The sequence below is a fragment of the Magnolia sinica genome, chromosome 3 (genome assembly GCF_029962835.1).
Source record: "Magnolia sinica isolate HGM2019 chromosome 3, MsV1, whole genome shotgun sequence".
In the NCBI taxonomy this organism is placed as follows: domain Eukaryota; kingdom Viridiplantae; phylum Streptophyta; class Magnoliopsida; order Magnoliales; family Magnoliaceae; genus Magnolia; species Magnolia sinica.
This window is the reverse complement of record NC_080575.1, coordinates 99,447,908-99,471,592: the sequence shown is the minus strand read 5'-3', so window position 1 is coordinate 99,471,592 and position 23,685 is coordinate 99,447,908. Positions and strand designations below refer to the sequence as shown.

General features: G+C 39.4%; 1 protein-coding gene, 1 non-coding gene and 1 pseudogene across 2 annotated transcripts; 2 read left to right on the top strand and 1 right to left on the bottom strand.

Annotated features, from left to right (window-relative positions):
- The first annotated feature begins 5,175 nt into the window (after positions 1-5,175).
- Positions 5,176-23,029, top strand: LOC131238997 (uncharacterized; annotated as a pseudogene).
- Positions 8,506-9,053, top strand: LOC131238657 (uncharacterized). The gene is made up of 2 exons (XM_058236282.1): positions 8,506-8,765; positions 8,859-9,053. Exons 1-2 carry the CDS (start codon positions 8,538-8,540, stop codon positions 8,955-8,957), a joined length of 327 nt encoding a protein of 108 aa, XP_058092265.1. The 5' UTR covers positions 8,506-8,537; the 3' UTR covers positions 8,958-9,053.
- Positions 15,295-15,401, bottom strand: LOC131241552 (small nucleolar RNA R71). The gene has a single exon (XR_009169113.1). It is a non-coding gene; the product is annotated as a small nucleolar RNA R71 (small nucleolar RNA).
- Positions 23,030-23,685: the final 656 nt, after the last annotated feature.

Below are 23,685 nucleotides of genomic sequence, written 5' to 3'. Positions count from 1 at the left end.
GTAGACCATACGGTAGGAAACATGGAGATTAAATCACATGTATTTGCTATGGTGGGGAACAGATTGGCTACTCCCCCCGACACCGGCCAATGGCTGGTGGTCGGTGCTCTATGGGGCCCATCCATGCCATCCATCTATTTTTATATATATCATTTTATGAGATGATAAAAAAATGACTTATATCTCAATCTCAAGTGGACCACATTACAGGAAATAGTGTTGAATGAATTTTGACCATTAAAAATATTTTGGGGGCCATAACAGTTTTGGATCAAGCTAATATTGTTTTTTCCCTTCATCTGGGTCTTTATGACCAACTAAACAGATTGGATGTCAAATAAACAGTACAATGGGCCTTAGGAGGATTTTAATTGTGAATATCCATTCATTAATTTTGTCCTGTGGTGTGGCCCACCTAGGATTTATATCCCTATCATTTTTTGCATCAAGCACTAAAATGATCTATAAAAATGGATGAACCGAATGGATGAAACATTTACATCATGGTGGGGCCCACCAAGCATCGACCACTAGCCACCGTCCCGGTCTCTCTCTCTCTCTCTCTCTCGCCGGACGGCCTCTCTCTCTCTCTCTCGCCGTCCCGGTCTCTCTCTCTCTCTCTCTCGCCGGACGGCCTCTCTCTCTCTCTTCCTGTCGAACTCTCTCTCTCTCTCTCTTCCTTGCTCTCTCTCTCTCTCTCTCTCTCTCTCTCTCTCTCTCTCTCTCTCTCTCTCTCTCTCTCTCTCTCTTCCTCACTTGCATCATCTCCGGATCTCGTGCGGCCAGCAGCCCCTGCCCTTCATCTCTTCCTCAGCCAGGTACTCATTTGTTGTTAATGTTTAAGGTGTGCACAACATGTGTTTGATGAAATGTCTCTGCGGGAGAAGGTGGATTACATACTTTGCAACTCAAGCATCCGAGTAAACTCTATGGGGCCACTGCGATGTGTGTGTCTTATCCATGCAGGCTATCTATTTTTCAACTCATTTTATGGCATGAGCCTAAATGGAAGCATATCCAGTGCTCAAGTGGGCCCACCACAGGAAACAGTGGGAATCGAAGACTCACTGTTGAAAACTTCTTAGGGCAGCAGAAGTTTCGAATCAAGCTAATATTTGTGTTTTCCCTGTCTGTGTCAGCTTATGAACAAGTTGGGTGATAAATAAACATCGCTGTGGGCCCTACGAAAGTCTCAACGGTGGATGTCATAATCCCCACTCTTTCCTGTGTGTGGTCCAGCTGAGAGTCTCTGCTGGTCTCTGCCATCTATTTTTCAACTCATTTTATGGCATGAGCCTAAATGGAAGCATATCCAGTGCTCAAGTGGGCCCACCACAGGAAACAGTGGGAATTGAACATTCTTACGGTTATAGCTATATTGTCGAGCGCACAAGATACTGTTATAGTCCATCATTTTTATTATCTTGCTTCACCATGGAATGTCACATGATGATTTTATTGTAATTTTCTGTAAGTGCCGGCTCTTTATTTTTTTCCCCCATTTTCACAATGGCTCCTACCTTTATCTTTAGAAAAAGCAAAGCTAAAAGAAAAAGAAGAAGGAAAAAGAAAAAATGAGGGGCTTTTATCTGTTCATGACCCCACGTTTTTAGACCTTGTTTTCAGTTCAAGCAAAAGATTTTTCTGAAGAGAGAGAGAGAGAGAGAGAGAGAGAGAGAGAGAAGAATCATCCCAAAAGCAGAAAGAACTGCATCATCAACATTGTAGAGATACAGCTATCTGCATAATATGATCAAAATATACTTCATGTTAGACCTTAGGAAGGTTCCAACAGTGTGCAAATTGTCCATCTCATGGGACAAAATGACAACTAATGGTTGAAAAAAATCAAACTGATAGGACAATCCTAACTGCCTAACATTTTTCCACTGAATGTGATCCAATGCCATTTTATTTAACTGCTCGTTTTAAGGCCATTAATCTGACGAATAGGAATAACCAACCAGTATTTATACAACAGCCCACTGCATGCAACTAGAACCCACATATACAAATCACTTCTATATTTTGTATCTCACGTAAACGTTTTAAAATGAACAGACCAATACCTTTCTTAAGCATTGAATGTGGAGTCCATCTATCTCAGACAAAGTATCAAGAACTGAGCATTCCACTTGAGCCTGTATGCATCATGAAAATTAAGCATTTGAGCATGTATTCAAAAAGCTAAGGTAAGCTAACAACATTTGAGCAATGCAAAGAACTCCAGCTGCAGCACCATTCCACATCTAAAATCCTTTAAAATCCATGTATCAAAAAATTGATTTCTTCTCGTATAAGTGAAGATTTGATGTAGTGGAATTTGGTTTCTTCTCGTATAAGTGAAGATCTGATGTAGTGGATAAAATTGATTTCTTCTCGTATAGTCATTTTTGATCAAAATTGATAGAAAATCACAATCCGTGGAATTTGATTTCTACTCCACGTCACTCCAACCAAAAGCACATTGGGAGAAAAAAAATCCATTCCCACGATAAGGCCAATGGATTGAAATTTGTGGTTCATCCAAACGGGCCCCACAAAAAGTTTGCTTCATCGAGGATAATAAAAGAAGGCACTAAAAGAACACATGTGGGTTGTATGTTTGGATTTTCATGTGGCCCACTTTAGAAAGGATAGCACTCAATGAACCATCTTACTCACATCTATTTTTCTCATACATGTGGGTCCCACCTGATAGTAGACCAGCGTTCTTCATTTTTTTTTCCAAGGCATGTTCTCAGCAGGTTACACCTGATGAATGGGCCAAATACTTTCAAGTTGTAGAGACAGAGGATGACAGAAGGATTGAGAAAAACCAAAGATACTAAAGTATCTAATGCATCTTAAATATTTAGAATTAAGAAGTCTCAAGTCCAACTAGTTGGACTGCAATTTATTGCATCCTAAACATTTTTACAGATCATTTTATAAATCATTTACATCTTTGTTATCAATTGTATTATCAAATGAAATTCAAACTCTTTGTTGGGGTTAACTGTAAATCATTTACAGTTGTTTATAATAATATGCAAAAAATCTATTTTTGTTTATAATAATATTAAAAAAATCTGTTTGTAAAAAAATAATTTCATTTGATTTTTTTTTTGTATGGATGCATCATGTATGGTTTTATGATAAAACATATGTATGTATGTGTGTATATGCATGCATGTGCACATGGATGGATGAAACGTATGCATGCATGCATAGATGGACAGATTATGCATGTGTGTATGCATGCATACATGCATGGATGGATTTATGTGTGTGTATATGTATGTATGTATGCATGCATGGATGGAAGACTGGATGGATGGATCATCACGCCTGTGTGTGTATGTGTGTATGCATGCATGGATAGATAGATGGATTGTTAGATCATGGATGGATGGGTCATCATGCATGTGTTTATGTATGTATGCATGCATGGATGGATGGATGTATCATCATGCATGTTTGTATGCATTTATGTATGTATGCATGATCCCAAACCCAAACCCGAACCCGATTTCCTAAACCTAAACCTTAACTTATCCTCAGTTCCCTAAAGCTATAACCTATAACCTATAACCTAAAACCTAAAACATAAAACCTAAAACCTACACCTAATCATGTGCATATATTTGTGGATATATATAGATCTATATTTTTTTGTAATTGGTGACCACATGTGTGACATGTTTTAACAGTTTATGAAAAGTCTCTTTTTTATTGTGTCTCACTTTTTATATGCTACATGCACGTGATATCAGAAATGGATTTGATGCCCCTGAGCAAGAATTGGATGACGAAAGATATATTGAGTGATGAGTACATTAAAGGCGTTGAATCGTTTATTATTTTTGCAAAAAGGAATTCGAGAGGTGTTGATTGGTATAGTTGTCCTTGTGCTAGATGTCGTAATGTGCGTGGGAAGAAAATACTAAGTACAGTTTCTGAGCATTTGATTATGAATGGTATACATCAGACATACACAACTTGGTTTTTTCATGGAGAACAACTTCCCAATATGGTGTCAATGCTAAGGCTCCTAGTACATCTGCCACTGATTGTAATGAAGAGCTATTACCCAGAATAGTTGATTTGGTTAATGATACTTTTGGTCGTGTTCAACCCGATGACTTAGATGCATGTATGAATGAGGTCAATGAGGAATATGGTAGTCAGCCTCAAGATGACATAGACAATGATACTCAGTACAATAAATTAAGGGAGGATGCGGTACAACCCCTATATCTATCGTGTAAACGTGAGTATACAAAGTTGTCAGTGACAGTTGAGTTGATGAGCATGAAGGCTAGATATCAGTGGTCAGATAATAGCTTTACGAGTTTGCTACAACTACTCAAGAAGATTTTGCCAAGCGAGAACTCTTTGCCAGATAGTACCTATAATGCAAAGAGATTGATCAGTTCGTTGGGTATGAACTATGAGGTGATACATGCATGTCGTAACAATTGTATTCTGTACTGGAAGGAGCATGCTAATAAGGAAAGTTGTCCTACATGTAAAGCAAGCAGAAGGAAAGTGAATAGTGTTGTAAAATCAAGAGTCTAACATGTACCATGGAAGGTGTTAAGATACTTCCCATTAACACCAAGCTTAAAAAGACTTTATAGCGTATCATGGATTGCAGAGAATATGTTGTGGCATTCAAAGGGGGCTAAAAATGACTCGTACATGCGTCATCCTGTGGATTCTTCTATGTGGAAGTTTGTAGATAGAAAATTTAGTGATTTTGCTGCGGATCCACGTAACGTTCGGTTGGGACTTGCAACAGACGGATTCAATCCCTTTGGGCATATGAGCATCTTATATAGTTGCTGGCCTGTTATGGTTGTTCCATACAATCTTCCACCTCATTTATGCATGCGGAAGCAATTTATTATGTTAACACTTTTAATTTCCGGAAAAAATGGTCCAGGGCATGACATCGACGTATATTTACAACCATTAATCGAAGAATTAAATGAATTGTGGAAAGGGTCGATAACATATGACTCATTCGGGAAGAACAGATTTACAATGAAGGCGATTTTATTATGGGCAATACATAATTTTCCAGCCTATGGACATCTTTCTGGGTGTAGGACAGGAGGAAAGTATGCATGTCCAATTTGTAGTGAGGAGACTGACTCTGTTTGGCTAAAACATGGAAAGAAGTTTGCTTATATGGGGCACAGAAGATTCCTCCCAAGAGCTCATATCTTTAGGAGACAAGGATCTCGATTCAATGGGAATAATGAAAATCGACAGGCTCCAAAGCGTTTGTCTGGAGAACAGGTATTGGTTAAAATGAATAATATACAAACCAAGTTTGGAAAGTATATAGGAAATAAGAGGAAGAAGACCACAGATGAGGATTCTAACCTTACTGCTTGGTCGAAAAGATCAATCTTCTTTACTTTGCCGTATTGGGAGCATATGCCCATTCGCCATAATTTGGATGTGATGCATGTCGAGAAAAATGTTACTGAGAACCTTATTGCAACAATCATGGACATGAAGGACAAGTCTAAGGATGGTTTACAAGCCCGTCAGGATCTTATGGCTATGAAGATAAGATCAAAATATTGGCCAAAGGAAAAGAATGGTAAGTTGTTAATGCCTAAGGCTCCTTTCACATTATCCAAATCTGAAAGAGAACTCATTTGTCGAACCTTGAGTGATTTAAAAGTTCCAAGAGGGTATAGTGCAAACTAGAAATATTATATCAGTATGGATGACTATCATCTCAAGGGCCTTAAGTCACATGATTATCACATTCTAATGCAGCAGTTACTGCCTGTATTATTGATGCATTTATTCCAGAAAGAAAAGTCATTACGCGCTGCCATTATACAATTGTCAAGATTTTTTAACGTCATATGTTCTAAAGAAATTCATCGTATGGAGCTTCAAGAAATGAAAAATAAAATAGTGGAAACATTATGTGTTTTCAAAAAGTATTTTCCACCGTCGTTTTTCGTTTCTATGACACACCTTGTTGTGCACTTGGGGGAGGATGCACAAGTTTGCGGACCTATCAAATATCGATGGATGTATCCTTTTGAGAGGTAACTTTAACTGTTTTAATTTATTAACCTTTTCAAAATACCATATATTTTTTCATCAATACCTAATTTTAATATTTAGCAGGATGATGAGAACATACAAGAAGTATGTGATGAATCAAGCTTACCCAGAGGGGTGTATTGCAGAACGCTACATTATAGAGGAATCTATGATGTACTGCATGGAATATTATCCTGATAATATAATAAGAGGTCATAAGCAAGGACTAAAAATATTCAATGATGATGAAAATGCTGGTGATTCCTAGAATGATAAGAAAGAAAAAGTTCATGATCTTACTACAGTGCAATACCAACAAGCACGTAGATGGGTTTTGCAACATCACGTTGAAAATCATCAATGGGAGGAGTAAGTTAATGAAGTATATTATTCTTTTTTATATTTTTAAATGGCTTATGGTAATAAACATTGTTATATATATATATATATATATATATATATATATATATATATATATATATATATATATATAAAATTGCTATGATGTGGAATTTGTAGGAAGTACCAAACATACATCCAGGGCCAAACACGTACGGGACAAAATCGAAAGGGTAATCTGTCAGCAGGAAAACCAATGGAATACATTCCTTGGTTAAGACATCAACTACATAATCAAGAAATGTCTCCATTTAAGAGAATTGCCGATGGTCCTGACTTCAAATGCATATCATATAATACTTACTCAGTAAATGGATATGTTTTTAGCACTGCGAATTCTGAAATGAATAGAACAACACAAAACAGTGGAGTCTCAATGAAAGCCCTAACTAGCTTCAGGGCAAGCGCCAGGGATAAGAATCCTATAGAAGAAGAAGTCACTTATTATGGCATCATTAGGCAAATTCTTGAGTTGAACTACTTCGACTTCAGAGTAGTACTCTTCTATTGTGATTGGGTGCATATTGAAGATAAAATGAATGGATGTTTCATAGATCCCGAAACAAATTTGATATTTTTCAATCTAGGAAGATTTAGACAGAACTTAAAGGAAGACAATGAGCCGTTCATTCTTGCATCTCAGGCAGATCAGGTCTTCTATTGTAAGGATCCAACTAGAGATGATTGGCATGTTGTACTGGATGCTCCTAAGAGATTGACGAAAGATGCATATACATTTGAAGATCCACTTGAGTTTGAGGCCAAAAGGAATGTAGGTTCTTCAGCACTTTCATTAATCGATGATTTAAATGAAGAAAAAGATGTACAGGAAAAATCATGGGTAGAGAGTGAGCTGAGTACCTCAGGTCATAGGAAACGGAAAAGAAACTAAAAAGATTCAAATCAGTTTGAAAGTAAGTTGAATTCTATTTAGTAATGATTGTTATAATTTTTTAGCTATCAAAATATTAATAGAATGCCAATTACATAATAATGAGATATTGTTTTGTTTTATAAAATTGCAGGAATCATGTCGGATTTTGGTGGTTCATCAGCTTCAGCCCAAGGAAGCAATACAAGGAAGAGACTTGAATTAAATGAATATAAACAACCAGTCGGAGAAACATCAGCACCTTTTAACACATTTTTAGGGCAACTTGGCAGGAACATTCTCCAATTTCATTTGCTGATTGGCGCAAAGTGCCTGGTGCAATTAAAGATAATATCTGGTCTATGGTTTTGGTGAGCATATTTGTTCTTGATTTTATTTCTAATTCTTACTCAATAAGATTGTTTGATTATTAATTTAATGAAATAGGCCACGTATGACATCAATGATGAGTTAAAAGAATATGCATTTTCAAAAGTAAGCAAAGCTTGGAAGGTATGGAAATACAATCTGCGAAAGGAATATGATAAATTTGATAATGATGTAGAAAGAAGAAGAAACTGTCCCATTGGTGTGAAGCAAGAGGATTGGGACATTTTCATTAATCTACAATCCACAGAATTATTAATCAATCTTCGTAAGAAGGGAAAGACTTCCAGAGCACAGGTGAAATGCCCTCACACGACTGGAAGACGAGGTGCTGCTAGGACATTAGAGAAAATGGTAATTTGTATTACATTTTTTAACAATTTAATTGATGAATATAAATTATTGTTGACTAATTTGCTTATATAATTACAGCGAAAAGAAAATCCAAATACTATCATCACGAAGACTGATTTGTTTGTCGCCACTCATAGCAGATCTGATGGGTCTTACCCAACACAAACACATCTTGAAACAGCGGTGAGAATAATTTTTCAATTTTTAATCATTTCTTTATTTAAGTACAATGAAGGATTTATTTTAACAATTATCTTCTAATAGGAAAGAATATTATCGATAGCTGGCAGTGATCCTTCCAGTAAGCACAAGGATTTAGACCACGACCCAGTTTCATAGGTTTTCCATCAATTCTACTCACTTTACAAACATTGTCGTTGGTTTTTTTAATAATAATATACACACATCACTAAACTCAAAAATTATTGGTTAGGTTTGTGGTCGTGATAGCAGAGGCCGGGTTAGGGGCATGGGTTTGGGTATTTCTAAGACTACTATGAAGGTTGCCACCCCCTACATCATAGAAGCTCGGTCGGAGAGGAATGCACGTATGTCCATTGAGGCTAAATTTGAAGCATTAATGACTCAAATGCAAGAATTTCGTACGATTGTTGAGCAACAATTTGCTGAACTTAGGCAACAAATTACTTATCAAAGCCAACTACTTCACCGCTCCCCTGATACAGCTGCATCTCAGGTGCTGCATTTGCCGCGATCAAATGATATAATTATTATTTTTAAAGATAAAAGTAGCATTATTATTTACATGAAACCATTATTTTATTTATAGGCCCACCGTCGATCTGGTGAGCCCTCAAGTATTCGAGAAGACTCTGCAACAACTCCATCGATGGAACAAATTTGCCAATTGAGAGATATCCGTGGTTGAACTGTTGCTAGTGGGCGGATGGTGTCAGATACTACAGGCATCCCTCCAGAATGCATCAGAGTTGTAATAGATGATATCAATGTTCGCATAGCAGAGTTGTTTAATGATGACAGGACATTTGAAGATATTCAATTGGGTGAAATTGTTGTCTGGCCCAAGTTCCTGATGAGAATTTGAATATTCAGTAGTTTTGTTTTACTTTTTGAACTCTAGGACATATTGTATGACGAAAACTTGATTATTCACTGAAATCCTTTTTTGATCAAGTTGCCTTTTTTATTTATTTAATCTTTAGCATCCTTTTTATTAATTTTGGCTTGTTGTCATTTGTTTTTAATTAACCAAGTCATTAAAGGATTTTAATTTCAAATGTAACTGAAGTATTGATAGAACGTTATCTCTTGTTGCAGTACGAGATGTAACAAGAATATACATTGATTGTGTATTTGAATTTTTTTAAATGCACCAACCAGAAACGATTTGAGACGACGTTCAATGATACTTTGTTAGATATGAAATTTATGACCTTTAGTTACTTGGTTAATTAAAAAGAACTACGTAGTGGCTTGATCTCAATCTGACTTTTTGGGTACGTAGGCAGTCGTTCGTAATGTACTAGAATATCGGTGCAGCCACAAATCTTTTTTCTCCTTTGAATTGTAACAGACTGTATCGGTTGCATTTTTCTCTGTCATACAGGTTGTGGCTATCAAAGATATAATATCATCTCCTTATAGGGAAACATTAATGATGTGCGCAGGTAAATTCATTTTTTATTATTCCTTATATTATTTCCCAGTTATATTTATATTGGTTTCAGAGTACAGGTAGCAATAGAAAGTGTTGGTCAATTGTGGCTTATGGACAAAGGGATGAGTAGCCAACAATACGAATATGGGAGGCCTTCCCCAAGTATCCAAATGCTTTTCGATATAATTATGTTGTTTTTAAATGTATTAGATCGAAATTGATCGAGCAGACCCGGATGTGCGTCAGAACTATCCAGATGTTGAGCGGGGGAACCGCTGTTATGACTATGATGAAGCTATCCATTTCCTATGGACAGCATTGGAGTAGCATGACCATTTGGACAGGCTATGTTTATGTATTAACTCGAAATTGATGGAGCAGACCCGGATGTGTGTCGGAGCTATCCGGATGTTGAGCGGGAGTCCATAGAAGGTGGGAACCGCTGTTATGACCATGATGAAGCTGTCCATTTCCTATGGACAGCATTGAAGGGGCCTGGCCATTTGGACATGCCGTGTTTATGTATTTGATCGAAATTAATGGAGCAGACCCGGATGTGCGTCGGAGCTATTCGGAAGAGCGGGTTCCTGGAAAGAGAGAACCGCTATTATGACCATGATGAAGTTGTCCATTTTTTATGGATAGCATTGGAGGGGCCTGGCCATTTGGTCGGATGGCCGTATTTATATCTGTATTTGCAGGGACCATACCCTTAACCTAAACTAAAACCTATGACCTAAAACCTTAACCTATAACCTAAACTTCAACCTTAACCTAAACCTAAACCTTAACCTAAAACCTAAAACTTAAACCTAAACCTAAAATCTAAATGTATTCTCAAATCCCTAAACCTAAACCTACACTTAATCCTAATCTTAACTCCCTAACCTAAACCTATACCTAAACTTGAAAACCCAAACATAAACCCAATCCCGAACCCGAACCTAAACCTTAACCTTAACCTATTCTCAATTCCCTAAACCTATATCTTATAACCTAAACCTAAATCTAAACCTAAACCTTAACCTAAACCTATAACCTTAACATAAACCTAAACCTTAACCTAAACCTATAACCTTAGCCTAAAACCTAAACCTATAACCTAAACCTAAATCAAAACATATAATCAAAACCAAAACCTATATCTTAAACCCGAACGCATTCTCAAATCCCATAACCCATAATCTAAACCTAAACCTAAACCTATAACCTATAACCTAAACCAAAACCTATAACCTAAACCAAAGCCAAAACCTATAGCCTAAACCCGAACCCATTCTCAAATCCAAAAACCTATAACCTAAACCGTTAACCTATAACCTAAATCAAAACCTATAACCTAAACGAAACCTAAACCTAAAACCAAAACCTAAAACCTAAACCTAAAATCTATAACCTAAATCAAAACATATAATCAAAACCCAAACCTAAACCTAAACCTAAACCTAAAACCTAAACCTAAACCTATAACCTAAACTCAAATCCATAAACCTAAACCTAAACCTAATCCTATTACCAAAACTCAAATCCCTAAACCTTAACTTATAACCTAACCTAAACCTATACTTATAACCTAAAACTATTCTCAAATCCTAAATCCTATAACCTAAACCTAACTCTTCCCTAAACCTATAACCTAAACTCAATTCCCTAAACCTAAACCTAGACCTAAACCTAAACCTATAGCCTAAACTCAAATCCCTAAACCTTAACCTATAACCTAACCTAAACCTATACTTATAACCTAAAACTATTCCCAAATCCCAAAACCTATAACCTAAACCTAAGCTTTCCCTAAACCTATAAGTTAAACTCAATTCCCTAAAGCTAAACCTACACCTAATCCTAATCTCAACTCCCTAACCTAAACCTAAATGTTGAGGGTCAAATATTGCATATCGGACCCAGTTGTTGCCTAGATTTATAAACATGGTACCATTTAATATCTCATTTTAATCATGTTTCTGTTGCAAGGTGGAATCAGGAGCGTGGACTGAAAAATAGTATCAAAAGCATGAATTTGACACTCCGAAGTCATCAGAGCAAGGGACGGACTCCAGGGGACCAGGATCAACGGAATTACACTCCTGGGATCCGCGAAAATTGAGAAACTGAAGCTCAAGCGGCCTGAAAGTCAGCCAAAATGCAAGATCATTGGGTTTCCGCCATCTGCTTGGTTCAAAACTTCATACACGGCCTGAAGACCATAAATTAACCGTACACGTCAAAAATCAGCCAGTGGATCTTTGTGGAAATGTCCCAACGGACAGATCAGCCCACAAATTATCAATCTGGGGCCCGCCTGCTATCTTGAAATACTTCAAGTTTGGTGTCAACCGTTTAAATTATATGGCAACCAGGTTGGTCGGAGCTGATCTCTCATATACATCAGCGTGGGACCCACATGTGCATTGCACATGTACAGCATAGGTGCACTCGCCGTGCACGGCAACAAGTTTGACCGAGTCTCCCTCTCCAATTCGAATTTTTTCTCCTGCGGAAGAAACAGGGATTGCGGTTCTCTATTATGGGCCGCCAGCACGATTCTAAGGACTAATCAGCACCGTCCATTAGACCAGATAGGTCCGTATGACCAAGGCCTAGGTGGAAGAGTTTCAAAATGCCAGCGACAATGGCGTCTCAACCGTGTAAACGCAGGTTAGACGGTCGAAAGATCCGACAGGTGGGCTACCACGGTTTTTGATCCAAAAATGATCAGGACTGACCAATTTTTCATGAGGAAGCTAATGGACGGAGCTGATTTTCTAGAAGATTTCCATAGTGGCCCCACTGATTATTGCACTTCCGTGGAATCCGAAGCAGAGACGAAAATCAGAAACAAGGGCTCGGGTTGGATTCTTGTGGCCCACAAAGATCATCTAGATGGATGATCCGAGCTGTCCAGTGGGTCCAAGGGATGATTTCAACAAGAACCATGGTGTTCTTTTGCAACCATGCACAACAGCAAGATTGGAAGATGGGAGGAAAGGACGCCACGTTGATTGATATTGCGGCCCACCTAAGATTTGGATTCATTCCAGACTTTGGCTCATGGCCTAAATCGGCCCTACAAATACATTAAACGGCTCTGATTTTTGAAAGAAATACTATAATTGGGGCCCATCATCACCAGCGTCGAACACGGAACCGGCCCTGTTTCGCACGCTGCGTAGAGAAAGCTTCCGCAGCTGGCTTGTTTGCGGACTCCAGCTCTCCACCGGTCCTGGCTGCGTAAGGAGTATCTCCGCGTCCTATTTCCGGTAGGACTCTCGGAGGACAGCTCTATAAGGAGCGTGTGAAAGAGAGAAACGGGGGGTGTGCTCGGTTGGAGGATTGGAAGCAACAGGGAGTTTGGCTGCTGCTGCTGTGCACGGCTTGGGAAGAGGCTGGAAAAAGCTTTAGAGCTCTCGGAGTTGGAGGCAACGGAGGAGTTCTCATTTTGGACGGTTGAAGAAAGGCTAGACGTGGCTGGAGAAAACAGAAAGAGAAAAGGCTGAGGAGAGAGGTTTTTTTTGTAATTCTTTCCTTTAATGTTTTTTTTTCTTCTTCTTCTTCTTAATTAGAATTTAGCCCATATCATGCTCGGCTAATCCTCTTAGCTAGGGCTAAGAGGTGAAGCCTGTAGCGAGATGGGAGAGTCTAATTCCCTGCACTTTAAATTTCTGAACTGAGTTTAAGTTGATTATTTAAGGAATAGTTTTCTTAGTCTTTAATGGTCTGTTGTGACTGAAATTACAATGGGTTTGCAATGGCTTTAATTATTTCTTCCCCTTTTTATGTTTATGAAGTCAGGAAGCCCTGTTGTTCATCATTGTTCCATGGGCATGGTAGGATGACAGTACCCTTCCTGATCTTCATACGTTGTTGGTTGGTTGGTAATTAGTTTAATTCTGTTGTTTACTTTGTCTTCTGGGCATGGTTTGATGATGGAATCCATTCTAATTCATATACCTTTCATCTCTTGAAAATCAGATCAAGTAAGTTCAGTTTGAATTCCATAATCCTTGATGCAGGCATAAGATCTCCCTGATCTCTACAAGTGGATCCTCTGAATCCCTAGTTTCTTTCCTCTGACTTACTTAAAGTTTTAGATAATTATTCCATAATTATTTCTTAAATTCTATTTTTGTTTAGATCGCATCTTAGTCTAGTTCTAGTTCTACTTGGTTTCAGATAACGTACAGGTATCAGTCCCTGTGGATTCGACCTCGGTCTTACCGAGTTTATTACTACATCACAACCCTACACTTGGGGAGTGAACAACCCATGTGGTCTAACTACCTGACGGTTACATTTTTCTGAAATTAATTAGTTTTAGAATTAGGTTAGGATTAGGATTTTACTTACTTTAGGATAGAAGTTTTTATTTTATTTTATTCTATTTTTAGAACTTAACCTGTTTTCCTGTTTTGTAGGATCCTGACATAAGTTCTTAAATTGGTAATTCCTTCCTAATTTCTCTACTTCTTTTGTTTTTAGAATTAAGGTTTAAATCTTAGAAATTTTCTAACTCTAGTATCCTCCCTTCTGTAGGAAATAGTTTATTTTTAGAAATTAGGTTATTTCTTTTCCTTTTTAGAAATTAACTTTCTATTTTTGTTTTATTTTAGTAACTCTCTAATTTTAACTCTTTTAAAATCTAATTTGTTTCCTAAATTAGTTTTAGAATTTTTTTTAGAAACTAACCTTCTTATTTTGTAGGCCTTTAAGATAGAAATCTCTAATTCGGTAAGCTCCTTCCCTACTTTCTATTTTTCAATTCTCTTTTAGTAATCTACTTTCTAGTTTAGGACTCTCTTAATTTATTTTGGAAATTTTCACTTTCTTTTAGGAATTCTTTCTTTTAGAAGCTAGTTCACTTCTATCTTTCTTTTAAAGAATTGTTCTTCTCTTTTCAGAATCTAACTTATTTTATTTTATTTTGCAGGTTTTAACTCAGGACTCCAATTTGGTAATTTCTTTCCAACTCTCTCTTTCTTGCTAGATTTTCCTAGGGTTAAGTTTTTAATTGAGGGCTGCGAGTATTTTCATGCCCAAGTGGGCCCGTGACGACACTCGACGTCTCTTGACTGAAGGAGGATTGGTTGAGGGGTTGACTATCCATCGCAGGATTAGACACCGCTCGAAATCCCCTGAGTTAACTGAGGTTATGGCTGAAGACCAACCTCCTCTACTTCCACCTAGCGTGGAGGATACCCAAGATGAGAATGAGGTGCAACAGGCACCCCCGCCTCGTACTTTACGAGATTATCTACAACCGGCGGGAGTGAGTATGCCCTCATGCATGATTTTTCCTGAAAATACAGGACAAATGGACATCAAGCCAGGAGTTATCCAACTCCTTCCCAAATTCCATGGACTTGAATCTGAAAGTCCATATTTACATTTGAAAGAGTTCGATGAGATAATAGCTACATTATGTTTTTCTAATGTATCTGAGGATACAATTAGGCTGAAACTCTTTCCTTTTTCCTTAAAAGAGAAAGCTAAGACGTGGTTACATTCACTGCGTCCTAGATCCATTGGCACATGGAACGATATGCAGAGGGAATTCATAAAAAAATTCTTCCCACATCATAAAACAATTACCCTCAGAAAAGCGATCATGAACTTTGCCCAAAAGGAAGATGAAACATTCTTCCAATGTTGGGAAAGGTTCAAAGATTTAGTCAGTTCATGCCCACAACACGGATTTGAAACGTGGCGCATTACAAATTTTTTCTACGATGGACTAACATCTTCCATGTGCCAAATGGTCGAGACAATGTGTAATGGAGAGTTCATCAACAAAGATGTTGACGAGGTATGGGATTACCTCGATAGTCTCGCTGAAAAAATACAATCATGGGACTATTACCCAATGGCGAACACCACGTCTAGGCCGACTCAATTAAAGGAGAAAGGGGGATTATATCTCTTGAAAGAAGAGGATGATCTCAAGTGTAAAGTGACTACGCTTATAAGGAAAGTTGAGGCTATGGAAGGAAGGAAGGATAAGGTTAATGAAATTGTTTGCGGCATCTGTGATTGCAACATTCACACAACTGAAAACTGTCCTACAATACCCGCCTTTCGAGGAGTGTTGAATGAACAAGCCAATGCCGTAAACAACTATCAAAGACCTTTTACTGGACCTAACTCCAATACATACAACCCTGGCTGGAAAAATCATCCAAACTTTAGTTGGAGGAATGGACAAACGGCGACTCCTCCAGGTTTCTTCAATTAAAATCCAAATCAAGTGAAACCTCAAGAGGAACCGGTTCAAAATCCCATACAAGAGCTGGCTCAGGCAATGCGGGAAATTACAGATTTTATGCAAAAGATAGACTCTCGTATGACGGTTATAGAAAAGGGGATGCTTCCTGCACAACCTCTCCCCAATCCTAAACCGCAGTACGAGAGTAATGATCCCAGCTCTTCAAATCAAATGGGGCATGCTAAATCCATCACCACTCTTAGGAGTGGGAAGATCATTGATAAAACTCTTCCGGTTAGGCCCGAAAAGCCTCAAGAACCAAAAGAGGACAACAATGATGGATCCAGTGATGCCCCACAAAAAGTAGAACCAGAACTTTTAGAGAAGCCAGTTGCTCCATTCCCCCAACGGTTGGTTTCACCAAAACCTCTCTCTAACTCTCAGGATATCCTAGAGGTGTTGAAACAAGTGAAAGTCAACATTCCTCTACTTGATGTCGTTAAACAGATACCTTCATATGCCAAATTCCTAAAAGACTTATGCACGACCAAGCGACGGAAAATTATTCAAAAGAAAATCTTCTTGACTGAGAAAGTGAGTGCCATCCTGAAGCAAGACGTGCCGCAGAAATTCAAGGATCCCGGTAGCCCAACCATATCATGTGTAATCGGGAACCATCGAATTGATCACGCACTTCTTGACTTAGGAGCGAGCGTCAATCTGATTCCCTACTCGGTATACAAACAGTTAGGTTTGGGTGAATTAAAACCCACCCTAACCACACTACAACTTGCTAATTCTGTTCGTGTACCAAGAGGGATAATCGAGGATGTGTTGGTCCAAGTTGATAGATTTTACTACCCTGTAGATTTTATCATCCTGGACACCGAACCCATCAATAACATGAGCACTCAGATTCCTGTCATTCTTGGTCGCCCATTCCTTGCCACGTCAAATGCAATTATCAATTGTAGGAATGGTATCATGACTATGTCTTTTGGAAATTTGACATTGGAGTTAAACATTTTTTTTAATAACGGCAGAAACTGAGAGGATGATGACGATTTCCACGACATTAACATGATTGACTCTTTCGTGGAAGATACGACACCTCGGACCTTATCCTCCGACCATCTAGAGACGTGTCTGGCCCACTCCCATGATTTTGATGATGACATGATTAGGGAGACGTGCGCCTTGCTTGATACTGCACCGGTACTTGAAGTTAACCGATGGAGGCCACAATTTGAAGAATTACCACAAACTGATGTAGTGCCTCTACCGTCTAACCTCAAGCCGCCGAAGCTTGACCTAAAACCTTTGCCCTCTGATTTGAAATATGCATATTTGGGTCAAGATGAGACATACCCAGTGGTGATCTCTGCCCACCTGGAGAAAGAACAGGAGAGTATGCTTATATCTACTCTCATTGAGCATAAAGGAGCCCTGGGATGGACGATAGCGGACCTCAAAGGAATCGATCCCTCGATTTGTACTCACCACATATATCTTGAGGATAATGCAAAAACCGCTCGGCAACCACAACGTAGACTAAATCCAAACATGAAGGAAGTGGTTAAAGCCGAGGTTCTTAAACTACTGGACGTGGGTATTATATACCCTATATCTGATAGTCAATGGGTGAGTCCAACTCAAGTGGTCCCTAAGAAGTCCGGAATCACCATCGTAGCCAATGCTAATAATGAACTCGTGCCAACTAGAGTCACTACTGGTTGGAGAATGTGCATTGACTACAGGAAGTTGAATACCGTCACGAGGAAAGACCACTTTCCTTTGCCATTCATTGATCAGATCCTGAAAAGGTTAGCTGGTCATTCCTATTACAGTTTCCTTGACGGGTATTCGGGCTACAACCAGATAGAGATAGCCCCTGAAGACCAGGAAAAGACCACATTTACATGTCCCTACGGCACCTTTACCTATCGAAGGATGCCATTCGGACTATGTAATGCCCCTGCCACCTTTCAGCGATGTATCCTTAGTATCTTTTCTGATATGGTGGGGCAATATCTAGAGGTCTTCATGGACGACTTCTCTGTTTACGGTCCATCTTTCAGCAAGTGCTTGGAAAGCCTTAAATGTGTGCTGAAAAGATGTGAAGAAAAGAAATTGGTACTTAATTGGGAGAAGTGCCATTTCATGGTTCAGGAAAGGAATTGTCCTTGGGCATATCATCTCGTCCAAAGGAATCGAGGTAGATAAGGCAAAAATCGATCTTATCTCTAACCTACCTCCACCCAAGAACATCGAGACGTGCGATCAATCTTAGGACACGCAGGATTTAACAGGCGATTCATAAAGTAATTTAGTCTCCTCTAGCGTACGTAATGTAATCATATTAAAAAGGATGCTCAAGACGAGAGGACTGAGCAGTGCCATGAAGCTTTCACCAACCTCAAGGGCACGTTAACCACCGCACCTATCATGCGACCACCCGATCGGAGCCTTCCTTTTGAGCTTATGTGCGACGCTTCGATTATGCTCTTGGGGCGGTCTTAGGCCAGAGGAAAGATAAGAAGCCCTACGTCATTCATTACGCGAGTAGGACTCTAAATCCCGCCCAGTGAACTACTCGACTACGGAAAAGGAACTCTTAGCGTAGTGTTCGCCTTGGACAAATTTAGGTCCTACTTGATCGGATCCAAGATCATTATCTATACGGATCATGCAGCACTGAAGCATCTTCTTTCTAAGAATGATTCTAAGCCCCGCTTGATACGATGGATCCCTCTACTCCAAGAATTTGATTTGGAAATTAAAGATAAAAAGGGAGTAGAGAACGTAGTGGCCGATCACCTTTCTCGCCTTAATACCTCTCGAGTCCCTTGAGGCGACCCATATCAATGATATGTTCCCCGATGAACAATTGGTTTAGAGTCTCCCATTCACCTTGGTTCACGATATTGCTAACTATCTTGCTACAGTGCCATACCGACATATGGACTACGAAGATAAGAAGAAATTCTTCACCGAGGTGCGCAACTTTTCCGGGATGATCCTTACTTATTTAAATATTGCCCGGACCAAATCCTAAGGAGATGTGTACCGGACGATGAGCATCGAGGCGTCATCTCCTTCGTCACTCAGAGGCTGTGGTGGTCACTTTTACGCTAAAAAGACCACGGCTAAGATTCTGCAGGGTGGCTTTTCTTGGCCCACTATGTTTAGGGACACTCATGAGTTTTGCAAAGCTTGTGAGCGTTGTCGAAATTGGGAGCATTGTCCGTCGAAATATGATGCCTTTGAATCTCATCCTTATCATTGAAGCATTTGATTGCTGGGGCATCGATTTCATGGGACCATTCCCCCAATCGTTTGGAAATCTGTATATTTTGCTAGCCGTGGATTATGTCACTAAATGGGTCGAAGCGATTCCGTGTCGAAAGAATGACCATCGCACGGTCATTAAATTCCTAAAAGAAAACATCCTTTCCCGATTCGGAACGCCTCGAGCCATCATTAGTGATGGGGGCTCACATTTTTGTAATAGACCATTCGAGAGCTTAATGAAGAAATACGGTATCTCTCATAAGGTGAGCACCCCATACCATCCACAGACAAGTGGACAAGCTGAGATTTCCAATAGGGAGATTAAACACATTTTGGAGAAAACGGTTAACCCTGATCGTAAGGATTGGTCAATTCGATTGACCGATGCCTTATGGGCATACCGTACTGCATTCAAAACCCCTATTGGAATGTCTCCCTTTAGACTTGTCTATGGGAGGGCTTGTCACTTGCCCGTGGAGCTGGAACATAAAGCGTACTGGGCGATCAAAAATCTTAATTTCAATCTGGACAACGCTGGCTTGCTACGCAAACTTCAATTGAATGAACTTGAAGAAATTCGGAATGATGCGTGCGATAATTCGAGAATTTACAAGGACAAGATGAAAGCATTTCATGACCAACATATTTTGCGAAAATCATTCACGCCTGGTAAGGTCCTTTTGTACAATTCTCGATTACATCTCTTTCCGGGTAAGCTTCGATCTCGTTGGACCAGCCCTTACATTGTTGTCACTGTTTTTCCGCATGGGGCCGTTGAGATAAGAGATCCCGACAATGGCAAGGAGTTTAAAGTCAATGGACATCGATTGAAACCGTTTGTCGAGAAATTTGATTCAGAGGACATGTCCATGCCTCTGACTGATCCTGTTTACCAGGATTGATCTCCTAGTCTGATGGAGGTATAGGTAGGATTCCTGTGTTCTTAGGACTAGGGTAATTGCTTTATTTGTCTGGCTGAAGACGGTAAACTTAGCGCTACTGGGAGGCAACCCAGTTCTTCATTTCATATCATTTTTATCATTAGTCAGTTCAATGTTTGTGGGTAACATTGCTGCAAACCCTCACGAGACTACAACTCGTCCACTAGGGGTAACCTAGGGGTTTAAAGGCTTGTTGCATACGCTAAATGCAATCGAGAGCACCTACGAAAGTGGTATAGGTAGGATTGTATTTTTGTTATTTTATCTTACTTCTGTTGGTTTCTCCCTTGTGCTGACCGCTCTTACGTAGAAATCTTTGAAAAGCTTCTTGATTCTTTCATCCAGGTATTATCTTTCCATCACTTCTCATTTACTTTTTGTCCCATGTGCATCGCATGCTTATTTCTTTTACATTGAGGACAATGTAGATTTTAGGTTGGGGGTGGGAGATTAGGTCACCTAATCAGCATTTTCTTGGTCTTGTACAAAAGTTGTGAAAAATTTTAAAAATTTTCTGACATTTTGTTGAATTTGAAGTGATTTTGATAACCATTTTGGATTTAAAATTACAAGATAAGTGAAGTTGGTAATTTATGACTCTTAGATTCAGTTATCTATTATATTAGATTTCACAGTTAATTTGAAGTATTAATCTATAATTGGAAGTTTTAAACATTGATTGAGTTATGAGTTCACATGTCGCATCTCGCTTCCACATTAAGATTTCAGTTTGATATTAAAGGGTTAACTTGGTAATCACGAAGCATGTAAGGAACCAGCTTGGAAAATTTGTCCGTCAAGAAAAAAAAAAAAAAAGAGGGGCGAGAGAGATACCTTTGGAAAAGGTGAGGCGAATAATTTTCACCATAGGTTTGCTCCCTATAGGTGTGGATTCAATTCTCCTCTCCCTCGATAAAAGAAAAAAAAAAAAAAGAACTGAAAGGCAAATTCTGGTTTAAAGTTTTGAGTGTTCTAAATACTGTTTTGATTATCAATGTTATCATAAAAATTATCCATTGGATTTCTTAATGATGATAAGCCGAGATTTTATTATACACTCATGATACTCATTGTTTAGAATTGTTCTAATTAAATGCATAAATACTTTAAGGTTGATTATGAAATTTATTGTGCACTTGATTCCAGGAGGAAGTAATATCCAACATTCATGCATCTTAGAATTTTCGAATCTAGACTGTTTTTTTTTTTTAAATAAAAAAAAAATCGCTTGAGTTCATAAAAAAATTGTCCTGTATTTCTCAACTTATTTTTCGCATACTTTGCTCGGGACTAGCAAAATGCTGGTTGGGGGTTGTGTTGAGGGTCAAATATTGCATATCGGACCCAGTTGTTGCCTAGATTTATAAACATGGTACCATTTAATATCTCATTTTAATCATGTTTCTGTTGCAAGGTGGAATCAGGAGCGTGGACTGAAAAATAGTATCAAAAGCATGAATTTGACACTCCGAAGTCATCAGAGCAAGGGACGGACTCCAGGGGACCAGGATCAACGGAATTACACTCCTGGGATCCGCGAAAATTGAGAAACTGAAGCTCAAGCGGCCTGAAAGTCAGCCAAAATGCAAGATCATTGGGTTTCCGCCATCTGCTTGGTTCAAAACTTCATACACGGCCTGAAGACCATAAATTAACCGTACACGTCAAAAATCAGCCAGTGGATCTTTGTGGAAATGTCCCAACAGACAAATTAGCCCACAAATTATCAATCTGGGGCCCGCCTGCTATCTTGAAATACTTCAAGTTTGGTGTCAACCGTTTAAATTATAAGGCAACCAGGTTGGTCGGAGCTGATCTCTCATATACATCAGCGTGGGACCCACATGTGCATTGCACATGTACAGCATAGGTGCACTCGCCGTGCACGGCAACAAGTTTGACCGAGTCTCCCTCTCCAATTCGAATTTTTTCTCCTGCGGAAGAAACAGGGATCGCGGTTCTCTATTGTGGGCCGCCAGCACGATTCTAAGGACTAATCAGCACCGTCCATTAGACCAGATAGGTCCGTATTACCAAGGCCTAGGTGGAAGAGTTTCAAAATGCCAGCGACAATGGCGTCTCAACCGTGTAAACGCAGGTTAGACGGTCGAAAGATCCGACAGGTGGGCTACCACGGTTTTTGATCCAAAACTGATCAGGACTGACCGGTTTTTCATGAGGAAGCTAATGGACGGAGCTGATTTTCTAGAAGATTTCCATAGTGGCCCCACTGATTATTGCACTTCCGTGGAATCCGAAGCAGAGACGAAAATCATAAACAGGGGCTCGGGTTGGATTCTTGTGGCCCACAAAGATCATCTAGATGGATGATCCGAGCTGTCCAGTGGGTCCAAGGAATGATTTCAACAAGAACCATGGTGTTCTTTTGCAACCATGCACAACAGCAAGATTGGAAGATGGGAGGAAAGGACGCCACGTTGATTGATATTGCGGCCCACCTAAGATTTGGATTCATTCCAGATTTTCGCTCATGGCCTAAATCGGTCCTACAAATACATTAAACGGCTCTGATTTTTGAAAGAAATACTATAATTGGGGCCCATCATCACCAGCGTCGAACACGGAACCGGCCCTGTTTCGCACGCTGCGTAGAGAAAGCTTCCGCAGCTGGCTCGTTTGCGGACTCCAGCTCTCCACCGGTCCTGGCTGCGTAAGGAGTATCTCCGCGTCCTATTTCCGGTAGGACTCTCGGAGGACAGCTCTATAAGGAGCGTGTGAAAGAGAGAAACGGGGGGGTGTGCTCGGTTGGAGGATTGGAAGCAACAGGGAGTTTTGCTGCTGCTGCTGTGCACGGCTTGGGAAGAGGCTGGAAAAGCTTTGGAGCTCTCGGAGTTGGAGGCAGCGGAGGAGTTCTCGTTTTGGACGGTTGAAGAAAGGCTGGACGTGGAAGGGAGAAAACAGAAAGAGAAAAGGCTGAGGAGAGAGGTTTTTTTTGTAATTCTTTCCTTTAATGTTTTTTTTTCTTCTTCTTCTTCTTAATTAGAATTTAGCCCATATCATGCTCGGCTAATCCTCTTAGCTAGGGCTAAGAGGTGAAGCCTGTAGCGAGATGGGAGAGTCTAATTCCCTGCACTTTAAATTTCTGAACTGAGTTTAAGTTGATTATTCAAGGAATAGTTTTCTTAGTCTTTAATGGTCTGTTGTGACTGAAATTACAATGGGTTTGCAATGGCTTTAATTATTTCTTCCCCTTTTTATGTTTATGAAGTCAGGAAGCCCTGTTGTTCATCATTGTTCCATGGGCATGGTAGGATGACAGTACCCTTCCTGATCTTCATACGTTGTTGGTTGGTTGGTAATTAGTTTAATTCTGTTGTTTACTTTGTCTCCTGGGCATGGTTTGATGATGGAATCCATTCTAATTCATATACCTTTCATCTCTTGAAAATCAGATCAAGTAAGTTCAGTTTGAATTCTATAATCCTTGATGCAGGCATAAGATCTCCCTGATCTCTACAAGTGGATCCTCTGAATCCCTAGTTTCTTTCCTCTGACTTACTTAAAGTTTTAGATAATTATTCCACAA

What these genes read in the sequence shown, in the direction of transcription:
- LOC131238657 (XM_058236282.1), top strand. Translation starts at nt 8,538, where the DNA reads ATGGGTTTGGGTATTTCTAAGACTACTATGAAGGTTGCCACCCCCTAC. An exon ending in CTGATACAGCTGCATCTCAG is followed by an intron (nt 8,766 to 8,858) that starts GTGCTGCATTTG and finishes TTTTATTTATAG; the next exon opens with GCCCACCGTCGATCTGGTGA.